This window comes from Lemur catta, chromosome 21 (assembly GCF_020740605.2).
Source record: "Lemur catta isolate mLemCat1 chromosome 21, mLemCat1.pri, whole genome shotgun sequence".
NCBI classification, from domain to species: Eukaryota; Metazoa; Chordata; class Mammalia; order Primates; family Lemuridae; genus Lemur; species Lemur catta.
Genome location: NC_059148.1, coordinates 32,670,649 through 32,692,145, shown reverse-complemented (window position 1 = coordinate 32,692,145; position 21,497 = coordinate 32,670,649). Strand labels below are relative to the sequence as shown.

General features: G+C 62.6%; 1 protein-coding gene across 1 annotated transcript in view; it reads left to right on the top strand.

The window, feature by feature from the left end:
- The window catches only part of GRIP2 (glutamate receptor interacting protein 2), a 36,532-nt gene that overhangs the window by 13,235 nt on the left and 1,800 nt on the right, over window positions 1-21,497 (top strand). Inside the window, exons 2-23 of the mRNA XM_045534731.1 lie at window positions 2,182-2,262; window positions 2,398-2,533; window positions 3,270-3,415; window positions 4,074-4,160; window positions 4,533-4,608; window positions 5,312-5,457; window positions 7,197-7,344; window positions 7,443-7,612; window positions 8,369-8,494; window positions 8,827-8,982; window positions 9,742-9,928; window positions 10,369-10,514; window positions 12,543-12,623; window positions 13,248-13,314; window positions 13,408-13,553; window positions 13,706-13,850; window positions 15,283-15,422; window positions 15,948-16,127; window positions 17,700-17,889; window positions 18,950-19,055; window positions 20,362-20,505; window positions 21,075-21,370. Of these exons, the coding sequence (XP_045390687.1) occupies window positions 2,182-2,262; window positions 2,398-2,533; window positions 3,270-3,415; window positions 4,074-4,160; window positions 4,533-4,608; window positions 5,312-5,457; window positions 7,197-7,344; window positions 7,443-7,612; window positions 8,369-8,494; window positions 8,827-8,982; window positions 9,742-9,928; window positions 10,369-10,514; window positions 12,543-12,623; window positions 13,248-13,314; window positions 13,408-13,553; window positions 13,706-13,850; window positions 15,283-15,422; window positions 15,948-16,127; window positions 17,700-17,889; window positions 18,950-19,055; window positions 20,362-20,505; window positions 21,075-21,370 (3,100 nt within the window). The remainder of the gene's footprint in view (window positions 1-2,181; window positions 2,263-2,397; window positions 2,534-3,269; window positions 3,416-4,073; window positions 4,161-4,532; window positions 4,609-5,311; window positions 5,458-7,196; window positions 7,345-7,442; window positions 7,613-8,368; window positions 8,495-8,826; window positions 8,983-9,741; window positions 9,929-10,368; window positions 10,515-12,542; window positions 12,624-13,247; window positions 13,315-13,407; window positions 13,554-13,705; window positions 13,851-15,282; window positions 15,423-15,947; window positions 16,128-17,699; window positions 17,890-18,949; window positions 19,056-20,361; window positions 20,506-21,074; window positions 21,371-21,497) is intronic.

The window sequence follows — 21,497 nt, the reverse complement described above, 5'->3', positions numbered from 1 at the left end:
AAATTAGCAATGACTTTTAGAGAAATAAAATAAAAAGGAGTCCCGCCCGCCCACCCGGTCACAGCGGGCGGCTGGGGACCAGTGACTGGCATCGCCGTAGAAACGAATTTCCCTCCGAAGCGAGTCGCTACAGGACGATCCGCCGAAGGAAAAGCTCATAATTGCCCGTTGCTGGAAGGAGGAGCCGGGGAGGGGAAAAAAAAACCCACTTGGTCAAAAATATCTCTGGGATTCATTTTTTTTTTCTTTTTCTTTTTTTTTTTTTCCTTTTCTTTTTTTTTTTCTTTTCGTTTTTTTTTTTTTTTCCTTTCCTTTTTTTTTTTTTCTCTTTTCTTTTTTATTTATTTTTTTTTTGCACGTTTCCAGCTGAAAATCGGTGGGAAAGATGTTTTCGAAAAGGCTTCCTCGCCAAGCATGTAATTACCGGGTCTCAGAACAAAGAGGGGAGAGAGTGGGAGACACCGAGCACGTTCTCCGAGGGAGGGGACCAGGGTCGGGACCCCTGTGGGGGGGTCTCTATAAATAAAGTGAACCCCTCAGTTTCTCCCCGGAGGCAGCGACGGGAGAGACACCCCCATTTGACAGATGGGGAAATAGAGGCTCGCGTCACGCAAGCCAGTTGGTCGTTCTGACCCTGCTTTGATTCTCGGTTTGGAGGCTGCCTCAGTTTCCCCCCTGCCACCTGAGGATGTTTGCAGAAGTGGGGCGACATCCCCCTCGGAACAGGCATCGGCGGGCATCGTAGCGTTGCTCACGGGCGGCTTTTTGAACATGGTAGAAGGTCTTATCCGGGAATTCGCCCATCCGGTGTGGGCTCTTGGCCTCCAAGAAAAGCCAGCCACTCGGGAGGCCGAGGCAGGAGGATCGCTGAGCCCAGGAATTGGAGGCTGCTGTCAGCTGTGATGACAGCGCTGCCCTCTAGCGGTGACAGAGTGACAGCCTGTCTCAAATCAGGACAGGCCCGGAGGGCAGCTCAGAGGCAGCACCCGGGACATGGGTCCTCCCCTTCCCCGGTCCTCCCTTCCCCGAGCCCCAGATTCATAGACCTGGAGCTCACCCGGGCTAGAGTGCGGTGTCAGCCTCGCTCACAGCAGCCTCCACCTCCTGGGCTCAAGCGATCCTCCTGCCTCAGCCTCCCGAGTGGCTGGGACGACAGGCATGCGCCACCACGCCCGGCTCATTTTTTCTATCTATATTTTTAGCTGTCCAGCTAATTTCTTTGTATTTTTAGTAGAGATGGGGGTCTTGCTGTATTGTCCAGTCTGGTCTCGAACTCCTGCCCTCGAGCGATCCTCCCGCCTCGGCCTCCCAGAGTGCTGCGGTGACAGGCGTGGGCCCCCGCGCCCGGCCAGGTTCTGCTTTCTGGACGTTTTGAAACGTGTGCACGATTTTCTAATCGCTTAAGAAAACCCCCGGGACGGGGTTCCACGCGGATTTGGGGGACCGGCCGGGGACGTGTAGCGGCAGGAACTGGGGGAGGGGGGCAGGCGAGGGGTCTCGGAGAGTAAAACGAGAAGCCCTGAGTTTCAACGGAGAGAGAAGAAAGTGGGGACGTTTTCTAACGGGGACAGACTCGGGGTGCCTAGTACGTCTTCAGACTCCGGCTCCCCAACCGCAGCGAGCGGTCCTCGTGAAGAAGCGTTCATCAAACGCACTCGAGCTTGAGTCTGCCCACGGCCACAGCCGTCCCCCTGCCAGCTCTGGCGGCTGCGTGGGGGTGAGCTCCCCGTCCCGGCGGGTATGCAAGCACAGCCGTGGGAGGCCCCGTGCGCAGAGCCGGGGGTTCGCAGCCACATCGTACAACGCGCTCTCCGGCTGTGCGACTCGTGGGCAGGCGGCGCACCCTCTCTGAGCCTCAGCTTCGCAGTCGGCCCGGCGGAATAATGTTCCCGGCGGATGATGCCGTCCGTGCGGTTGTTGAGGTTGTTGACTGCACCACGGCCGTCCGGCGCCCGTGTGTCGTGGGGGCGCTCGGAAGAGGAGGGGGCTCGCGCTCAGAGCGGGGACTGAGGCTTCCTTGGGGGACGACTCCCCGGGGGGGGGGGGAGGATCGGGGACAGCTGGTGGCAGGAAGACGTCGCGGGCCACGTGCACGGCGTGGAATTCACCCACGTGGAAGGGGTTTGCAGGACGCAAAGGGGAGGGGACATCAGGGTCTCTCTCTCTCTCTGTCACCTGCAGACGATGGTCCCTACTGCAAACCAGCCAAGGATGCGGGAGGGGCGGAGGTGGCCCTTGCCTGTCGCCGGCAAAGCATTCCAGGTGAAAACGTCACTCCCTCCCTGTGTCCCTCCACGGAGGCACCGAGAGCCCCGGGAGGGCTCAGACTTGGGGAGCTGGGGGTCCGGGACGGTCCCCTCGTCCCCTGGGCAAACCCCCCCCCGCATCTGTCACCAGAGGAGTTCCGCGGCGTCACCGTGGTCGAGCTGCTGAAGAAGGAAGGCAGCAGCCTGGGCCTCACCATCTCCGGCGGGACCGACAAGGACGGGAGGCCCAGGGTGTCCAACCTGAGACCCGGGGGACTCGCGGCCAGGTGAGAGGGACGCTTGGGGGACAGCAGGAAGGGGGACGGGGCGTGGGCAGTCGCGGGGACCCGGGCTTGCATATGCTGTTCCCTGTCCCCAGAGGTCTGTTCCCTGTAGCATCCTCCTCTTCACGCCTCCACGCTCCACACAGACGACACTGCCTCCAGGAAGCCCTCCGTGAGCCCAGGATTTCTGCACACAGCCCATCCTCTGCCTCCCTGGCTCCCTTAGACCCTGAGGGCTGGGGCTCGCGCGAGGCAGCCGGTGACAACTGTCCCGTTAGCAAAGGACAAATGACCCGGCCACTCTGCGGGCTCGCCCGAGGCTGTGAGCTGTCCCAATTTTTGAGAGTGACACCCCAGGGCGAGCAAAAGCCAGAAGAAAAGCCCGGGGTCCGGGTGTCCACAGGTCTGGGTTAGGATCCACGCTCTCCCGCTCGCTTGCTGTGTGACCCAGGCCGAGAGTCTGACCTCTCTGAGCCTCAGTCGCCCCGTTTGTAAAATGAGAGTCGCAGCCGTGCGAGCGTGCGGCGGCTCGTGCCTGTGTCGCCGGCACTTTGGGAGGTCGAGGCGGGAGGCTGGCTTGCCTGTGGTCGCGCCCCTGCGCTCCAGCCGGGACAGCGCAGCAAGACCCCACCTCCAAACCGGAATGGAATGCGTGAGGACTGCACAGGAGGAGGGTGGGCGTGGGTTCGAACGGCGCCCGAGCCGGCCCCCCGTCCCCACGCGGGTCCCGTTGTCCCAGGAGCGACCTGCTCAACGTCGGCGACTACATCCGGGCCGTGAACGGGATCCACCTGACCCGGCTCCGCCATGACGAAATCATCACCCTGCTCAAGAACGTGGGCAAGCACGTGGTGCTGGAGGTGGAGTATGAGCTACCCCCGCCCGGTGGGTGCCCTTGGACGGGGAACTCTGTCCCCTGCCTTGGCCGCCTCCCCGCCGGGGCCTGGGGGGGGCGGTGGGGGGACCCCGCCAGCCGGGGGGGGGGGGCGGGTGGAACTTAGACCCCGCCCCTAGCCGCAAACATCCACCCCTCCCCCTACAACCGCGGTGACGCTGTCAAAATCCACTGCTGTGTGACCCTGGACGAGCGTCTTGACCTCTCTGAGCCGCCGCTTTCCCGTTTGTCAAAGGAGGGTCCCCCGGCCGCGTGTGTCACCTGCTGTCGTTTTGTGTGTCCGGTTTCCGGATGCTTCTCCTTTTTGGGGGGAAGGTTTGGGGACCATTCGGTGACTATAGGGTTCCCCGCGCCACCCCAAGCCCCAACGCCGTGCGCTAAGTCCCGGGTTCTAGAGCTTTCTCTGGCTCCGAATCGCCGCACTGAGCCTGCGTGGGACGTTTCCTCGCTCTAAGGGCTGCGCTAAGTGGGTGCCGGGGAAGAAGGTCCCCTGAGCCTCACTTTGTCCCACCTGTAAAATGGGGAACGGATGCCCTTTCTGGAATTTCTGTGACCGGCCACCCAGGTCCCCTGGAAGACGGTCTGGGGACAGCTGCCAGCTCGGAGCTGCCACCGAGGCGCTCAAAGCGGTCCTCCCTTTCTTCCCAGCCCCCGAGAACGACCCGAGGATCATTTCGAAGACAGTGGACATCTCCCTCTGCAGGGAGGGCAACAGCTTCGGCTTTGTCCTCAGAGGTCAGTATCCGCATTGACCGCGACGTCACGTGTCAGATGGGGACAAAAAAAAAATCTGTCAGGCGATGAAGGAGTGCCTGTTTGGGGACAGTGAGAGGACAGAGAAAGTCGTGCCCGAAAAGGACGGTGAACGCAGCTGCTGAGATGGAGAAAAATGTTTGGAGGAGCTTCCTCGCGGCCAGGGGGAAAAGGGCAATAAGATGAGAGAGCACAAGAAGCCCCTTTGTCCCATCTCTGGGGGGGTGGGGTGGCATTTATTGTTGGTGTCGCATAAGAGGGTCCCAGTTTGATGGAGGGACCCTGCTGAGGGCCGCTGGGCACCAGGGAGGGGGTGGGGCAGCTGATTTCTGCGTCTTGTTGGATTTTGCTCAGGGGGGGCCCACGAAGACGAGCACAAGTCGCGCCCGCTCGTCTTGACCTACGTGCGACCGGGTGGCCCTGCCGACAGGTGAGCCCGAGCCGGAGCCATCAGAAACCCCCGCCCCCCCACGGCCCCCCATAAAGATGGCAGAGCAGGGGCCACCGTGCCCATTCCCCAGATGGTCCCACTGAGGCCCGGAGAGAGCGAGAGGCAGGGGGCGGGAGATTCCCGGCCATTTGAAGAGAAGCCCGGAGCGGCCTTGTCGGAAATCTAAATCTGTCCCCGGGACGGGGCCCTGTGACCGGCTATTTCTGGAACCTCCCGGAATAGCCTTGGCCACCTGTTGGGGGGGGGGCACTCCGGGGCGGGGATTTGACCCAAACCGAGGTGAACCCGGCTCAGGCCTCCCCCCCCCCCGCTCCGTCCCCCGGAGGCCCCTGCGGAGCTATTTCCCGGGCGTGTTTGTCACCAGGCCAGAGTCCCCCCGCTGAGAAACCGAGGCAGGGTGGGGACCGTGGGAAGGGACCGCTGTCATGGGCAGCGGGGAGGCTGAGACCGGCCCCAGCCCTGGTGCTGTGTGGCTCTCGCCGGGCTGGCACCCTCTCTGGGCCCTCGTGGTCTCCTCTGGGGCAGGAGCAAGGTGGGGGGCTCCGAAGGACACCCCCCCCCCGGCTCGGACATCCCAGGGCTCCGCATCCTCCTGTCCCCTGCCCCTTTCTCCTCCGTCCTCCCCGCCCCTGTCCCCACCATCCCCGCCGGGCCGGCCCGGCTGACCGCGTCCCCCCTGCAGGGAGGGCTCCTTGAAGGTGGGGGACAGGCTGCTCAGCGTGGACGGGATCCCCCTGCACGGGGCCAGCCACGCCACCGCCCTGGCCACCCTGCGGCAGTGCAGCCACGAGGCGCTTTTCCAAGTGGAGTACGACGTCGCCACCCCGGGTGAGTTGGGGCCCCGACGGGGACGGTCGTGACAGGAGAAGGCCCAGGGCTGGGGGGGCGGAGAGAGGCCAGCGGGGCACGCGGCGGCCTCGGATCTTCATCACGGCCAAGGCTGTGTGACCTTCGGCCAGTCCCTTAGCCTCTCTGGGCCATAATTAGTATCTATGGCTTAGCTGCGCTGGGATCCAGCAGAGAACGAAATCCCGGCGCTCTGGGAGGCCGAGGCGGGAGGATCACGCGAGGTCAGGAGTTAGAGACCAGACTGGACAATACAGCAAGACCCCGTCTCTACTAAAAATAGAAAGAAATTAGCTGGACAGCTAAAAATATATATAGAAAAGTTAGCCGGGCGTGGTGGCGCATGCCTGTAGTCCCAGCTACTCGGGAGGCTGAGGCAGGAGGATCGCTTGAGCCCAGGAGTCTGAGGCTGCTGTGAGCGAGGCTGACGCCACGGCACTCTAGCCCGGGTGACAGAGCCAGACTCTGTCTCCAAAAAGAAAAAGAGACAGACCAGAGTGGCAGGACCCGGCTGGTCGCAGGGGAGTGGGGAGAAGGGCTTGGACTCAGGAACGGCGAGGAAGGCTGAGCTGGCCCGACCTGCTGCCCCTTGGACGGGGGGGACAGAGGCAGAAGCAGCTGAGCGTGACGCTTTGATTTGGAGCCATCGGCTGGGTGAACGGGGATGGAGTGTAATGCACACGACAGTGTAGCGCTGGTATCCAGCAGGCTGCCGATAAATGCACATGCAGGTATACAGCAGGCTGCCTATAAATGCACATGCAGGTATCCAGCAGGCTGCCGATAAATGCCCATGCCGGTATCCAGCAGGCTGCCCATAAACACACACACCAGTATTCAGCAGGCTGCCGATAAATGCCCATGCCGGTATACAGCAGGCTGCCACTAAATGCACATGCCGGTATGCAGCAGGCTGCCGATAAATGCACACACCGGTATCCAGCAGGCTGCCGATAAATGCCCATGCCGGTATACAGCAGGCTGCCACTAAATGCACATGCCGGTATGCAGCAGGCTGCCGATAAATGCACACGCCGGTATCCAGCAGGCTGCCGATAAATGCCCATGCCGGTATACAGCAGGCTGCCACTAAATGCACATGCCGGTATGCAGCAGGCTGCCGATAAATGCACACGCCGGTATCCAGCAGGCTGCCAATAAATGCACACACCAGTATCTAGCAGGCTGCCAATAAAGCCACACACCGGTATCCAGCAGGCTGCCAATAAAGCCACACACCGGTATCCAGCAGGCTGGCAATAAATGCACATGCCGGTATCCAGCAGGCTGCCGATAAATGCACACGCCGGTATACAGCAGGGTGCCGATAAATGCACACGCTGGTGTCCAGAAGGGTGCCAATAAATGCACACCTCGGTATCCAGAAGGCTGCCGATAAATGCACACACCGGTATCCAGCAGGCTGCCATAAATGCACATGCTGGTATCCAGCAGGCTGCCAATAAGTGCACACAAATTGGCATCACCCAGCACAACCCCGGGGCCCGGAGCTCCCCAGACCGGGACTCCCGCCCTTGCTCCACTTCCGGGGGATCCCGGCCGGGCCTTTGCACCCACGTTGTCCCCTCCACGGAGGCCCGTGCCTCAGTTTCCCCACCTGTCCGATGGGCAGAGCCGTCCCTCCCGGGTAGCAAGAGCGAGGCCGGGAGGGGAGCGTGCGACATTTCCGCCCCCGGCTTGTTTTCCTCCGTCCCCGCCAGACACGGTGGCCGACGCCTCGGGTCCCCTGACGGTCGAGATCGCGAGGACGCCGGGGTCCGCGCTGGGACTGTCGCTGGCCACCGCGTGCCACCGCGACAGGCCGCTCATCGTCATCGACCGCATCAAGCCGGCCAGCGCGGTGGACCGGTGAGGCGCGGAGCGGGCTGAGGCCGGGGCGGGGCGGTCCCCGAGCTCCGTGTGGCCTGGACCACCCCGTCCCTTCGCCTGTCCCCTCGCCCGGCCAGGAGCGGGGCGCTGCGCGCGGGGGACCGCGTTCTGTCCATCAACGGCACCAGCACCGAGCGCTGCTCCCTGCTCGAGGCCACCGAGCTCCTGGCCAGCGTGTCGGAGAAGGTCCGCCTGGAGATCCTGCCCGTCCCCCGGAGCCAGCGTCCCCTGCAGCCCTCGGGGGCAGGTCGGTCCCCTCCGCGGATCCCAGACCCCAAGACCGACGGGGAGGGCTGTGTGCGTGAGGCTTGAGGGACCCGGGTGGAATTTGCTGGAACCGACTCCCCCGGCTCAAACTGTCACGTGCGGCAGCTGAGGGCGGGGAGGTGGCACAGAGAAACGATGTCACCGTTTGGATTGACGGTTTGCGGGAATAGCTGATTTCGTCACCGGTCGCGTTACTAGAAGTATGAGCCTTACAATGAAGGAGGGGATTGTCCTTCGTGCTCCGTGCCGCTCAGAGCCGGGATCCGATGCTCGTTTTAGTGGCCCGACGGGGTCCCCAGGGGGCGGCCAGGTGGGGACACAGGGCTTGGAGCTGCTCCTGGGGGGAGCCGGGGTCTCCCAGCTGGGTGCCGGGCGATCCCGAGAACACAGGGAGCCGCTGGTGTGAGGGCCTGGCGGGCGTAAGTGGCACCAGGGACAGGGTGTGACCTGCGGGGTCAGGCTCACAACCGTCCCCCTCCGCAGAGGAGGCTGAGGTGGCCGTACAAGGTCACACGTCCGCGTACGGTTGTCGGGGTCGGGCACTGACCCTCTCTGATCCTGCCCGCTGCCCCGGGCGGGTGGCGCTCGGTCACTCGGACCCGTGAGCAGGACGTTCGATGTCATACCCGGCGCGGGGACAGCACGAGGACCCCCGCGGTGGCCGGCGTCCTGTCTCGCACAGTGCGCAACCCTGACGCCCGTACCCCGTCTCTCCCCTCTTTCTCGCCGGCCACAGTCAAGGTGCAGCGGAGTGAGCGGCCGCGCCCCTGGGACCCCTGCCTGCCCTCCTGTCACAGTCCCCGGCCCGGCCACTGCCGGACGCCCGCCTGGGCCACACCCGCCGGCCAGGACCAAAGCCGATGTAACGTGTCCCCCGCGTGCCGCTCGCCTTTCTGGGGGAGGGTTCGTGCCCGCCACGGAGGGGACGAAGCCCAGACTCAGAGAGGAGCGGTCTGCCCCTTGGCACCTGGGTGGGACATCAGTGACAGGAGGGTCCCCCGTCCCCAGCAGCTGGGCTTCCCCAGATCTGCGGAAACCCTGTGGTCTTTGAGGCCCAGAGAGGGAAAGACACTTGCCCGAGGTCACACAGCGAGTGACTGCGGCCGGGTCCGGTGGCCTCCCCGCACCTACTGTGTGCAGCGGGGTGCGGGGGCTCTGCCGGGGCTCACGGGGGTGGTTTTGTCACCTCCCCAGCCTTGTCCTCGACGCCCTTTTCCTCGCCGACCGTGAACCACGCCTTTTCCTGCACCAACCCCAGCACCCTTCCCCGCGGGTCCCAGCCCATGAGTCCCCGCACGACAGTGACAACCGGGCGGAGGAGGCAGCGGAGGAGGGAACATAACAGCTCACGTAAGGCCTGGTCCCTTCCCCCAGGTATGTGTGTGACTATTAAATAGCGTGAGCGCCGCATAGGCCGCCATGGCTGGTTGGGCAGGTTACGCACTGCACAAGCGCACGGTTGAGCCGTGCCAGTCACTTTGTGCCCTTTCAGTCGCGTGTATTTTTATGACAAAAAATTCCCAGCATTGGTGGCAAAATATCTCGACTATTTTTTATTTTTTTATTTTTATTTATTTATTATTTTTTTGAGACAGAGTCTGGCTCTGTCGCCCGGGCTAGAGTGCCGTGGCGTCAGCCTCGCTCCCAGCAGCCTCAGACTCCTGGGCTCAAGCGATCCTCCTGCCTCGGCCTCCCGAGTAGCTGGGACGACAGGCATGCGCCACCACGCCCGGCTCATTTTTTCTATATATTTTTAGCTGTCCAGCTAATTTCTTTCTATTTTTAGTAGAGATGGGGTCTTGCTATATTGCCCAGGCTGGTCTGGAACTCTTGGCTTTAAGAGATCCTCCCGCCTCGGCCTCCCAGAGTGCTGGGGTGACAGGCGTGAGCCACCGCGCCCGGCCAGAGCCTTGGTTTTCCAGTGTGACAGTTCCTTCGTCCCGGCCACACCCCTGCCCGGTGGGACTCGCGAGCCCGTTGTACAGATGGGGAAACTGAGGCTCCGTGCAGGCTGTGATTTGGCCCGGCCTCGCGCCCAGTCCCCTGCAGAGGGCGGGAAGGCTCGTGGGGTGGCCCAGCTGACCGCCACACGCCCCCTGTCCCCCGCAGTGTCGCTGACCTCCAGCACGGTGGGGCCGGGTGGGCAGGTCGTGCACTCGGAGACTACGGAGGTCGTGCTCAGCGGAGACCCCCTCGGCGGGTTCGGCCTCCAGCTCCAGGGTGGCATCTTCGCCACCGAGACCCTGTCGTCTCCACCCCTGGTGCGCTTCATCGAGCCCGACAGCCCGGCGGAGAGGTGAGCCCGCCGCCCTCCCCTCCGGGCCTCCCTCCAGGACAGCCAGGGAAACTGAGTCACCGCAGCAAGCCCCGACTTTGCCGACGTATCTCACTTGACCAGCCCCGTTTTGCACCCGAGGCTCAGAGAGGGTGGCTCATCCGCCCGGAGTCACACAGCTCCTAAGTGTCATCCCCGGGACTCGAACCCCTGTCTGGCTGAAGTCAGAGCCCTGTGGCTGTACGCCCCACTGTACAGGCAGAGAAACTGAGGCTCAGCGCAGCCACAAGCCCTCAGCCAGGGTCCTGTGACAAATCGAGGCAACACAGCTGGCTCAGGGCGGGGGTGGGGGACAGTGCTGGGAGTCACAGCTCAGGCCAGGACGTGGGGGTCCGGGTTGTCCCCCCGACAGTGGAGCTGGCATCGAAGCCAGTTCTCTCTGCTGGGGCCCCTGGGGTCAGGTGCGGGCTGCTGCAGGTGGGCGACCGCGTCCTGGCCATCAACGGTGTCGTCACCGAGGACGGGACCATGGAGGAAGCCAACCAGCTGCTGCGGGACGCGGCACTGGCCCGCAAGGTCGTGCTGGAGGTCGAATTCGACGTGGCGGGTGAGTGAGGGGCCGGGGCTTCCTGCTGGCACCTGGGGACCCGGCACCTGTCCCTCCTTGATCCTGTCCCGCCTGGGGCACACACGCCTCCGCTCGTCCCCCGTCCTCTCCCGGGGACGTGGGCGGCTCACGCCTGCACGCTGGTGGCAGAAAGGCTGGGGAGGAAGAAGGTCCCCGCGCTGGAGGTGACACGGTGACTTTTGCCACCGTGGGACGGGCCCTAGTGGGGACAGGGCGGGTGAGGAGCTAGAAGTATCCAGGCCTCTTCTCTGCGTCACTCAGAGATCCCGGAACAGCTCAGGTGGGAAGTCCGGGTCTGGGACGCTGACACCGTGCGACTTTGGACGGGACGCCTCCTCCTTCCAGCCTCAGTTTCCCCATCTAGAAATCGGTGGCTGGAATCTTCTCTGTGCAGGGGAGTTGGTGGAGTTAGGGCAGATAAATGCTGTGAAACTGCCCGGCCACGACCTGGCACACAGTAGGTGCTCGATGAGACCTGGCGCATAGTAGGTGCTCGGTGAGACCTGGCACATAGTAGGTGCCCGGCGAGACCTGGCACATAGTAGGTGCCCGGCGAGACCTGGCGCGCGGTAGGTGCCCGGCAAGACCTGGCGCGCGGTAGGTGCCCGGCGAGACCTGGCGCGCGGTAGGTGCCCGGCGAGACCTGGCGCGTGGTAGGTGCTCGGTGAGACCTGGCACGCAGTAGATGCTCTATAAGACCTGGCACGTAGTAGGTGCTCAGTGAGACCTGGCGCGTGGTAGGTGCTCGGTGGGACCTGGCACGCAGTAGATGCTCTATAAGACCTGGCACGTAGTAGGTGCTCAGTGAGACAGTGGGACCTGGCACGCAGTAGATGCTCTATAAGACCTGGTGCGTAGTAGGTGCTCGGTGGGACCTGGCACATAGTAGGTGCCCGGCGAGACCTGGCACATAGTAGGTGCCCGGCGAGACCTGGCGCGTAGTAGGTGCTCGGTGAGACCTGGCGTGCAGTAGGTGCTTGGTGAGACCTGGCACGCAGTAGGTGCTCAGTGAGACAGTGGGACCTGGCACGCAGTAGGTGCTCAGTAAGACCTGGCACGCAGTAGGTGCTCGGTGAGACCTGGCACGCAGTAGGTGCTCGGCGAGACCAGGCGCGCAGTAGGTGCTCGGCGGGACCTGGCACGCAGTAGGTGCTCGGCGAGACCGGGCACGCAGTAGGTGCTCGGTGGGACCTGGCGCGCAGTAGGTGCTCGGTGAGACCTGGCACATAGTAGGTGCCCGGCGAGACCGGGCGCGCAGTAGGTGCTCAGTGAGACCTGGCACGCAGTAGGTGCTCAGTGAGACCTGGCGCATAGTAGGTGCTCGGTGAGACCTGGCGTGCAGTAGGTGCTCGGTGGGACCTGGCACATAGTAGGTGCCCGGCGAGACCTGGCACATAGTAGGTGCCCGGCGAGACCTGGCGCGTAGTAGGTGCTCGGTGAGACCTGGCGTGCAGTAGGTGCTTGGTGAGACCTGGCACGCAGTAGGTGCTCAGTGAGACAGTGGGACCTGGCACGCAGTAGGTGCTCAGTAAGACCTGGCACGCAGTAGGTGCTCGGCGAGACTGGGCACGCAGTAGGTGCTCGGTGAGACCTGGCACATAGTAGGTGCTTGGTGAGACCTGGCACAGAGTAGGTGCTCAGTGAGACCTGGCACGCAGTAGGTGCTTGGCGAGACCCGGCGCGCAGTAGGTGCTCGGTGAGACCTGGCGCGCAGTAGGTGCTCGGTAAGACCTGGCACGCAGTAGGTGCTCGGTGAGACCAGGCGCGCAGTAGGTGCTCAGTAAACCTTTGCGGCTGACGGTCCCGACTCTGCCCTGCCCGGAGCCGGCATGTCGTTCTGTGCGTGTCTGTGCCCCGTGCCTCGGTTTCCCCATCTGTCAGAATGAAGCCGCAAGATGGGGGTGGGAGGGTGATTTTGGGGGGTTCTTTGCCCCAGCGGGGGGGGACTGGGGCTCCCCGAGGCCCCTCCGACGGGCCTCACGTCGGTCCCCGTGTGTCTGTGCCCAGAGTCTGTGATTCCGAGCAGTGGCACCTTCCACGTGAAGCTGCCGAAGCGCCGTGGCGTGGAGCTGGGGATCACCATCAGCTGTGAGTCCCCCGACCCGCCACGTCCCCCGCCTGCCACCCGGGTGCAGGGGAGGGACCCTGGATGTCAGGGGGACCAGGCCCGGCTGCACGTCCCCGGGCAAGACCCCAGCTTCTCCCCGAAACCTCAGTTTCTCATTCTGCACCACGGGGGTCCCCTGGCCTCGTGGGTCCCCCGGCGGGGGCGTGAGGTGCCGTCGGGGACAGAGGTTTGTAAGGAGCCCCGTGCGCGGGGGCTGGGCTTGCTGTTCTGCCTGCCTCTGTTTCCCCAAGAGCCCCAAGGAGGGTCAGGAGGAACACAGTAGGCGCTTAATGCATGCCTGCTGAAGAAATGAACGGGAGGGACACAGCAGGGGCCACGCTTGCCCTGGTGGCTGCATTCCCCACTTTCCTCTCCCCACCTTCCTGTGACATCCGTGACGTCACCCCCGTTTTACAGAGGGGAAACTGAGGCACGGCGCGGGGAGCCGGTTTGCCCACACTCACCCAGCCAGGAAGCGGTGGGACCAGCGTGTGGCTCCAAGCCCGTCCCCAGCCCTGGGGCTTTGCCACCCCCTGTCCCCGACCCCGGGCGGAGGTCGTGGAAAGGGGCAGGGGGGACTCATGACCTCTTCCCCGCCCCCCCAGCAGCCAGCAGGAGGCGGGGGGAGCCCCTCATCATCTCCGACATCAAGAAGGGCAGCGTGGCTCACAGGTAGGGGACACGGGGACGCACCGGGGGCGCGGGGACGTGGCCGGCAGGGCTGGGTCAGGCTCCTGCACGCGCGCCCGGCCCCTCCCCTCGCAGGACGGGCACCCTGGAGCCGGGGGACAAGCTGCTGGCCATCGACAACATCCGCCTGGACAACTGTCCCATGGAGGACGCCGTGCGGATCCTGCGGCAGTGCCAGGACCTGGTGAAGCTCAAGATCCGGAAGGACGAGGACAACTCGGGTACGGCCCCCTCGCGGGCCCTGCCACCTCTGAGGGTCACCTGCCTGGCCCTGGGGGTTCCCAGCCTGCAGCTCAGGGGCTCCCCCTGGCCCTGGGGGTCTGGGGGTGTCAGCTCCTGCCCCCCCCCGGTGACCGGTGTCCCCCTCTTGCAGACGAGCTGGAGACCACAGGGGCCGTCAGCTACACCGTGGAGCTCAAGCGCTACGGGGGTCCCCTGGGGATCACCATCTCGGGCACGGAGGAACCCTTTGACCCCATTGTCATCTCGGGGCTCACCAAGCGTGGTCTGGCGGAGAGGTGAGCTGGGGCTTTGGGGGGGGCGGGACACAGGCCGGGGCCCCCGGGGAGCAGGCGCTGGGCTTTGGGACCAGCCACCCTGGATGGTGACGTTTGTTCCGCTCTGAGAGAGAGAGACCCTGGGCCGGTCACCTCCCCTCTGAGCCTCAGGTCCCCACTCACGGTGACATGCTAAAATGCTAAAATCCTTCTGCTCCCTCCCAACCTGTTTTTGGAAGGTGAGCACCGGGATGCTTGTTTGAGCACCTACTGTGTGCTGGATCATGCCGTGGGGTCCCGGCACGGTCCTGCTGTCCCCTGCCCCGGGAAGCGTCCCTGAGGCTGTGGCCGCAGAGGGACTGCAGGGAGGGAGGCGTCCCAGCTCTGCCCCAAGCTGTCCTTCTCTGGGGGTCAGAGGTGGGGCGGGAGGGTGGGAGGGTGGCAGGGATTCAGGGCTTGAGGCTCCGGGGACATCCCTGAAGAAATTAGCTGGACAACTAAAAATATATAGAAAAAATGAGCCGGGCGTGGTGGCACATGCCTGTCGTCCCAGCTACTCGGGAGGCCGAGGCAGGAGGATCGCTGGAGCCCAGGAGTCTGAGGTTGCTGTGAGCGAGGCTGACGCCACGGCACTCTAGCCCGGGTGACAGAGCCAGACTCTGTCTCAAAAAAAAAAAAAGAAAAAAAAAACAGGAAAAAAAAAAACAAGAAAAAAAAAAACAAGAAAAAAAAAAACAAGAAAAAAACAAAACAAAACAAAAAACAAGAAAAAAAAAGAAAAAAAAACAAAAACAAAAAAAAAAAAGAAAAAAAAACAAGAAAAAAAAAGAAAAAAAAACAAGAAAAAAAAAACAAAAAGAAAAAAAAAAGAAAAAAAAAAAACAACAAAAAAAAAAGAAAAAGAAAAGAAAAGAAAATGCGTCTCATACAGATTTACTTCAACGTGGAATCCACATAAAAATTATGAACGGAATATTTTATATCTTTTTTCCATACTACACCTTCAGAGTCTCGTGTGTATCTTACACATTTTTATTCATTCCTCCCGCAATTAGAATTCGATAACCAGATATTATCACCTCCCTCCCCGAGCCTCAGTTTTCCCGTCTGTGCGACGGGTTTGCTTCTGAACGTGCTCAGGGAAGTTAAGACACTGGCCCGAGGGCACACAGCGAGGATTTGGCAGCTGGCGTGTGGGATTCGAACCGGTCTCAAAACTCGTGCTGGACGCCGGGTCCAGAACCGCCCTTTAGAGTCAGGCAGGACGGTCCCCTCCCAGGTTCTAGGCTTGATACCTCTAGTGATGCAACCCAGGGTTATCCGTGCTCTTTGTTCTGTTCTGTTTTGTTTTCAGCCGGGTGTAACTAGGCTCCCCTGGGCTCCCCGAGGGCAGACCCCTCTCTGAGGCCCTGAGGGTCCGGCTCTGATTCTCCGCCCCGTGTCCCCTCCTCAGGACCGGTGCCATCCACGTGGGTGACCGTATCCTGGCCATCAACAGCGTTAGCCTCAAGGGCCGGCCGCTGAGCGAGGCCATCCACCTCCTGCAGGTGGCTGGGGAGACTGTCACGCTGAAGATCAAGAAGCAGCTAGACCGTGAGCTTCGCTGCCTGTCCCGGGGGGGGGGGCACACGGGGCTCAGAGAGGACGATGACGAGCCCAAGGTCACACAGCGCTGTGGAGGGGGGGGACACCTGGGATGGCTGTGGTGACGAGGCTCAGAGAGGGCAATGACCAGCCTAAGGTCACACAGCGCTGTGTCAGAGCATGGGCCGTCACTTCCCGCCTCTTAAGGTGCTCGTGCTTGTGCTGCGTGGCCGTCGCCCTGCGGTCCCCACTGTCCCTTAGAGTGTTTTCCCACGCCCCCACGTGCGGCGGAAGGAACCCACGTTTTGGGGTTTTCCTTCTAGTCCGGGCTCCACTGCCCTCACCGTTGGGTGTGTTGTTTGGCCTCCACCCGGGCCTCGGTTTCCCCATCTGTGCAACGGGTTTGCTTATGAATGTGCCACAGCCCCCGCGTCAGCCGTGAGTCCCCAGACCGGGCTGAAATCGGGGACGCTGAGGCTCTGGGAGTCCCTCTGTGTCCCTGAGGTCAGAGACGACACCCCCTCCTGCCCCCAGGCCCCCTCCTGCCCCACAAGTCGGGCAGCCTCAGCCAGGCCAGCGACGCAGACGACGAGCCCGCGGAGGCCCTGAAGGGACGCCCCCTGGCAGCCCGCCGCTCGCCCGCCGTGCCCAGCGTGGACAGCGCCGTGGAGTCCTGGGACAGCGCGGCCACGGAGGGCGGCTTTGGGGGCCCAGGTAACACCGTGGGGACCTCGGGCCGGCACTGGGCTCTCTCCGGGCCGCCCCGACCGCGGGGCCTCTGAACGGGGCTGTCCCCTCTGCCCCTTCCTCCTTCGAGCCCCTGCTCTCCTGGCTGGCTCCGGGCCAGCCCTTGGGGACGCTGCCGTCGGCCACTCTGGGGGTCCCTGATCCTCGGAGCACAGACCGCAGACTCGTCTTCTGATTAAGACCCACAGCCCCACCCACGCTGGGTACTCACGTTCCCAGCGCCCTCGCTGCTAGCCTGGTGCCTGGCACACAGTAGGTGCTCAGCACACAGTAGGTGCTCAATACACAGCAGGTGCCCGGCACACAGTAGGTGCTCAATACACAGTAGGTGCTCAATACACAGTAGGTGCCTGGCACACAGTAGGTGCTCAATACACAGTAGGTGCTCAGCACACAGTAGGTACTCAGTACACAGTAGGTGCCCAGCACACAGTAGGTGCTCAGCACACAGTAGGTACTCAATACACAGTAGGTGCCTGGCACACAGTAGGTGCTTAATACACAGTAGGTGCCCGGCGCACAGTAGGTGCTCAATACACAGCAGGTGCCCAGCACACAGTACCTTGGCACACAGTAAGTGCTTAATACACAGTAGGTACTCAATACACAGTAGGTGCCTGGCACACAGTAGGTGCTCAATACACAGTAGGTACTCAATACACAGTAGGTGCTCAATACACAGTAGGTACTCAATACACAGTAGGTGCCTGGCACACAGTAAGTGCTTAATACACAGTAGGTACTCAATACACAGTAGGTGCCCGGCCCACAGTAGGTGCTCAATACACAGTAGGTGCCCGGCGCACAGTAGGTGCTCAATACACAGCAGGTGCTCAGTACACAGTAGGTGCCCGGCCCACAGTAGGTGCTCAATACACAGTAGGTGCCCGGCACACAGTAGGTGCTCAATACACAGCAGGTGCTCAATACACAGTAGGTGCCTGGCACACAGTAGGTGCTCAATACACAGCAGGTGCCTGGCACACAGTAGGTACTCAATACACAGTAGGTGCCTGGCACACAGTAGGTGCTCAGCACACAGTAGGTGCTCAATACACAGTAGGTACTCAATACACAGTAGGTGCCCGGCACACAGTAGGTGCTCAATACACAGTAAGTGCCTGGCGCACAGTAGGTGCTCAACCGATGTTCACCCAGTTGAGGACGGGAAGGCACAAAGCCCCCTCCCACCCCCCCACCTGGCTCGGGAGGGGCCTGTGGTGGCCTCGGGGGACCCCTCGGGGCCGTCTGAATCTCGTGTCTCCCGGCCTCGGGGACGCAGAGCCACGGGAAGTCCCCATGGCCCAGGGCAGGGTCCAGCAGAGTGACGCGGGGCGTTGGCCAAGCCCGGGGGACAAGGCATCCGAATTTCCGCAGGAAGACCCAGAGGTCGGGGGGGTCCCGGGCTCTCGGGGGGCGCCGGGTGGTCACCCAGGCCCAGAGGGGAGCAAGGACCTACCCGGCGTCACCCAGCGCGGCGGGAAGGAGGCCAAGGTGGGGACACGCAGAATCCAGACGCCCCCTCTCCCCGCCCGCCAGGCTCCTACACCCCGCAGGTGACAGCCCGGGGCGTGACCCCCCAGGAGTGGCCGCCCGGCCGGCTGAGGAGCAGCCCCCCACCCCCCGAGCCCCGGAGGACGAGCTACACCCCGGCCCCTGCCGACGAAAGCTTCCCGGAGGAGGAGGACGAGGAGGAGGAAGAGGAGGACGATTGGGAGCCCCCAACAAGGTCTGTGGTGGGAGCGGTCGTAGTGGCTTGGCTGGGACGGGAGAGGGTGGCCCGTCCCCTGTGCCAAAGCGCTGGGGGACTGCGGAGAGACGCTGCCTCCCATCCAAAGATCAGGCGGTTCCTTCTGCCCAGAATACCTTTCCCTCCATCTCTCCTGGAAAACTCCTATGCATCCCTCAAAACCCAGCCCAAGTTACTCTGCCTCTGGGATGCCTCCTCGACTTTCCCCGGCAGAAAGGAATTCCTCCCTCCCTCCTGGTACCCACAGCTGCTCCTGCCAGCCTCCTGGTGGCACTGGCCCCCTTGTGTCCACCCGGCTGTCACCTCTTCCGTGTGGCACCCCTAGCTCAGGGCCAGGCCCTCACACGCCACGCTTGAGGGAGGCGAACGTCGTCCGACCTCAGTTTCCCCATCTGTAAAATGGGAAGGGGAGGCGGCAACGGGTCCCCCTGCCCGAGGCTCCGTTGGAGAGTGAAGCCCGCGGGCATTGCACGAGCCCGCGCTCTGCGAACCGCAGCCTGCCGGCGAGCGGCTTTGTGACAATGTGACCCGTTACCCGAGACTCAACGTGAGAGGTGACAACGGGCTCGTACGACCTGTGACGGACGGTGTGGCTCAAGGGTTCCCTCCTCTCCATCCGTGTGCGTGTGTCCTAGCTGATTCCAGCTCTGTCCCTGTCCCCGTCCTGCGGTGCCATGTGTCTGGGCGGGGCCGGGGCTGTCCTCGGGGGGCTATACCATTGGATCTCCTCTCTGTCTGTCTGTCTGTCCGTCTGTCTCTCTCCTCAGGCGTCCTGTGTCACCGCTCTGTACCCCGTCTCACCTACCCCTGTTCTAACCGGTCACCAAGTCCTGCTCGCCCTTAACCGCGTCTTGCCCTAGTCCTGTGTCACCAACCACTGCCCCGAGGGCCCCAGAGCTGCCACCGAGGACGCCCGCCCACCCTCTGGTCCCTCGAGCACGACGCGGGGCCCCCCGGGGGGCTCCGAAGACGCCTCAGGAGACCCCAGCCCGCCCGCCCGCCCGCCCGGACTTGACCCTCCGTGGTTCCTACGTTACAGCCCAGTCCCCGGCCCGTCCCCGGACGAGGGCTTCTGGCGCATGTTCGGGGACGCCCTGGAAGACCTGGAGTCGTGTGGCCAGTCCGAGCTGCTGAGGGAACTCGAGGTACGGCCACCCACCCTGAGCCCTGCGTGTGGGGACAGCGGGGGCTGGCACGCGTGTCGCTGGGATCATGTGCGTGCATGGAGTCTTTGCAGCCATATGGACTGTGCGTGCCTACGTGTCGTGTGATCAACAGCACGGTGGCACGGTGGCACGGCGCCTGGGCTCTGCACTTTCACTTTTTACTTTATTTATTTTTTTTATTTATTTTTACCAGTGCCTTTATAAGGACGCTAAGTTTAAAATTTTTTTTGTTGGCCGGGCGCGGTGGCTCACGCCTGTCATCCCAGCACTTGGGGAGGCCGAGGCGGGAGGATCGCTCGAGGTCAGGAGTTCAAGGCCAGCCTGGGCAAGAGCGAGACCCCGTCTCTACTAAAAATAGAAAGAAATTAGCTGGACAACTAAAAAATATATATAGAAAAAACGAGCCGGGCGTGGTGGCGCATGCCTGTAGTCCCAGCTACTCGGGAGGCTGAGGCAGGAGGATTGCTTGAGCCCAGGAGTCTGAGGTTGCTGTGAGTGAGGATGATGCCACGGCACTCACTCTAGCCCGAGCAACAGAGTGAGACTCTGTCTCAAAAAAAAAAAAAAAGAAAAAAAAAATTTGAAAAAAAAATTTATGTGATTGCCTGAGACTAAAAAAAAAAAAAAAAAGAAAAAAGAAAAGAAAAAAAAAAATTGAAATCCACAAGCTCCGTGTGTTTGGCGGGAGATCGGAACCCCCCGGATCGGCTCGGTCTGCATTTTAACTGGAAATCCTACAATTCTTACCATGCCGGGGGGCCGAGCGCCCGTGATACCGGGACTCCCCTTTTAGTCATTCTTTGATCCCAAGATCCTGAAGTCTGTCTCTTCTCCCGTTCCCCCATGGCTGTCCTTGTCCCCAACACCGTTGTCCTTTGCTGAGACAACTACCCGGCCTCTAACCAGTCTCCGTCCCGGCCTCCCTTCCTACCTCTGCGGTGCAGTCTCTGCACGGCAGCTGGAAGATGCTTCTAGATCCCCACGTCTGACCTCGTCCCCTCCCCCGCCCCTGCTGACGTCTCCCAGGGTCTCCCTGCTGCTCTTGAGATCAAGTTCACCGTTCTTAGTGGCATCTACAGGGTGCCACCGGGCCTTTGCATGTGAGCAGGATGGCAGAGTCGTTAAAAGCCCCGACGTTGGACCTAGACCCTGGGTTCAGATTGTAGCTCGCTCAGCCTCAGTTTCCTCATCTGTCAAACGGGGGCACGATGGCATTGACCCGTGTCATTCTGTAGGAGAGACTGGCGCAGAGCGGGCGTCTGACACAAGCACTGTGTCCCCTCAGGCTTCGATCAGGACGGGCAGCGGGCAGAGCGTGGCTCGCGAGGGGAGGCCTGGCCGCCAGCCCTGGCACAGGGGACGGGAGCTGCGAGCTGTCCCCGGAGAGATGCGGGAGCCGCTGCCATCGACGGCCGTGGAGATGCACAAGGTGGGCACGGGGGTCCCACGGCCCCGCCCCTCTCTGGGCTTTCTTTTTCGAGCTCTGTCGCCCGGGCTAGAGTGCCGTGGCGTCAGCCTCGCTCACAGCAGCCTCAGACTCCTGGGCTCAAGCGATCCTCCTGCCTCGGCCTCCCGAGTAGCTGGGACTACAGGCATGCGCCACCACGCCCGGCTCATTTTTTTCTCTATATATTTTTAGCTGTCCAGCTAATTTCTTTCTATTTTTAGTAGAGACGGGGTCTCGCTCTTGCTCAGGCTGGCCTCGAACTCCTGACCTCGAGCGATCCTCCCGCCTCGGCCTCCCAGAGTGCTGGGGTGACAGGCGTGAGCCACCGCGCCCAGCCTCCCTGTGGCCTTTATTCTCCTCCACCAGCAAGCAGGGACTTTGCACCCTTGTCATCGGGGTGACACAGGGGGTGTCCCCAGGCCACGGCACTCCAGCCCGGGCGACACAGCGAGGCTCTGTCCCAACAAAGCCACCTGTGAGCGGGCGGCGGCGCCGGGGCAGACGGTCCCCACGGGCCCGCGCTCCAGGACCCTCGTCCCCTCTGTCCCCAGGTGACCCTGCGCAGGGACCCCGCGCGGAGAGACTTGGGCTGCAGCGTCTCGGACGCCGGCCCGGGGGTGACACGCGCGGTGGCCTCGTCCCAGGCCCCGGGGGGGGGGGGGCGGGGCGCGACGACAGCGCGGGTCCTACGAGTCAGCTCAGCCCCGTCGCCTCGCGGGGACGAGCCGCCCGGACCCCGGGGCGGGGCCGCACGAACTTGTATTTGTCACGTGGGCCGGCGCCACCCGTCCTGCCGTCGCCCGTCCTCGGACCCCGCCGGGGAGACAGGACGGAGAGTCGCACCTGGGTTTGCGGCCCGGCCGCGAGGGAGCCTGGGAAGTGGACCTGGAAGGGGATCGGCCGCGAGGGAGCCTGGGAAGTGGACCGGCCGCGAGGGAGCCTGGGAAGTGGACCGGCCGCGAGGGAGGCCGGGA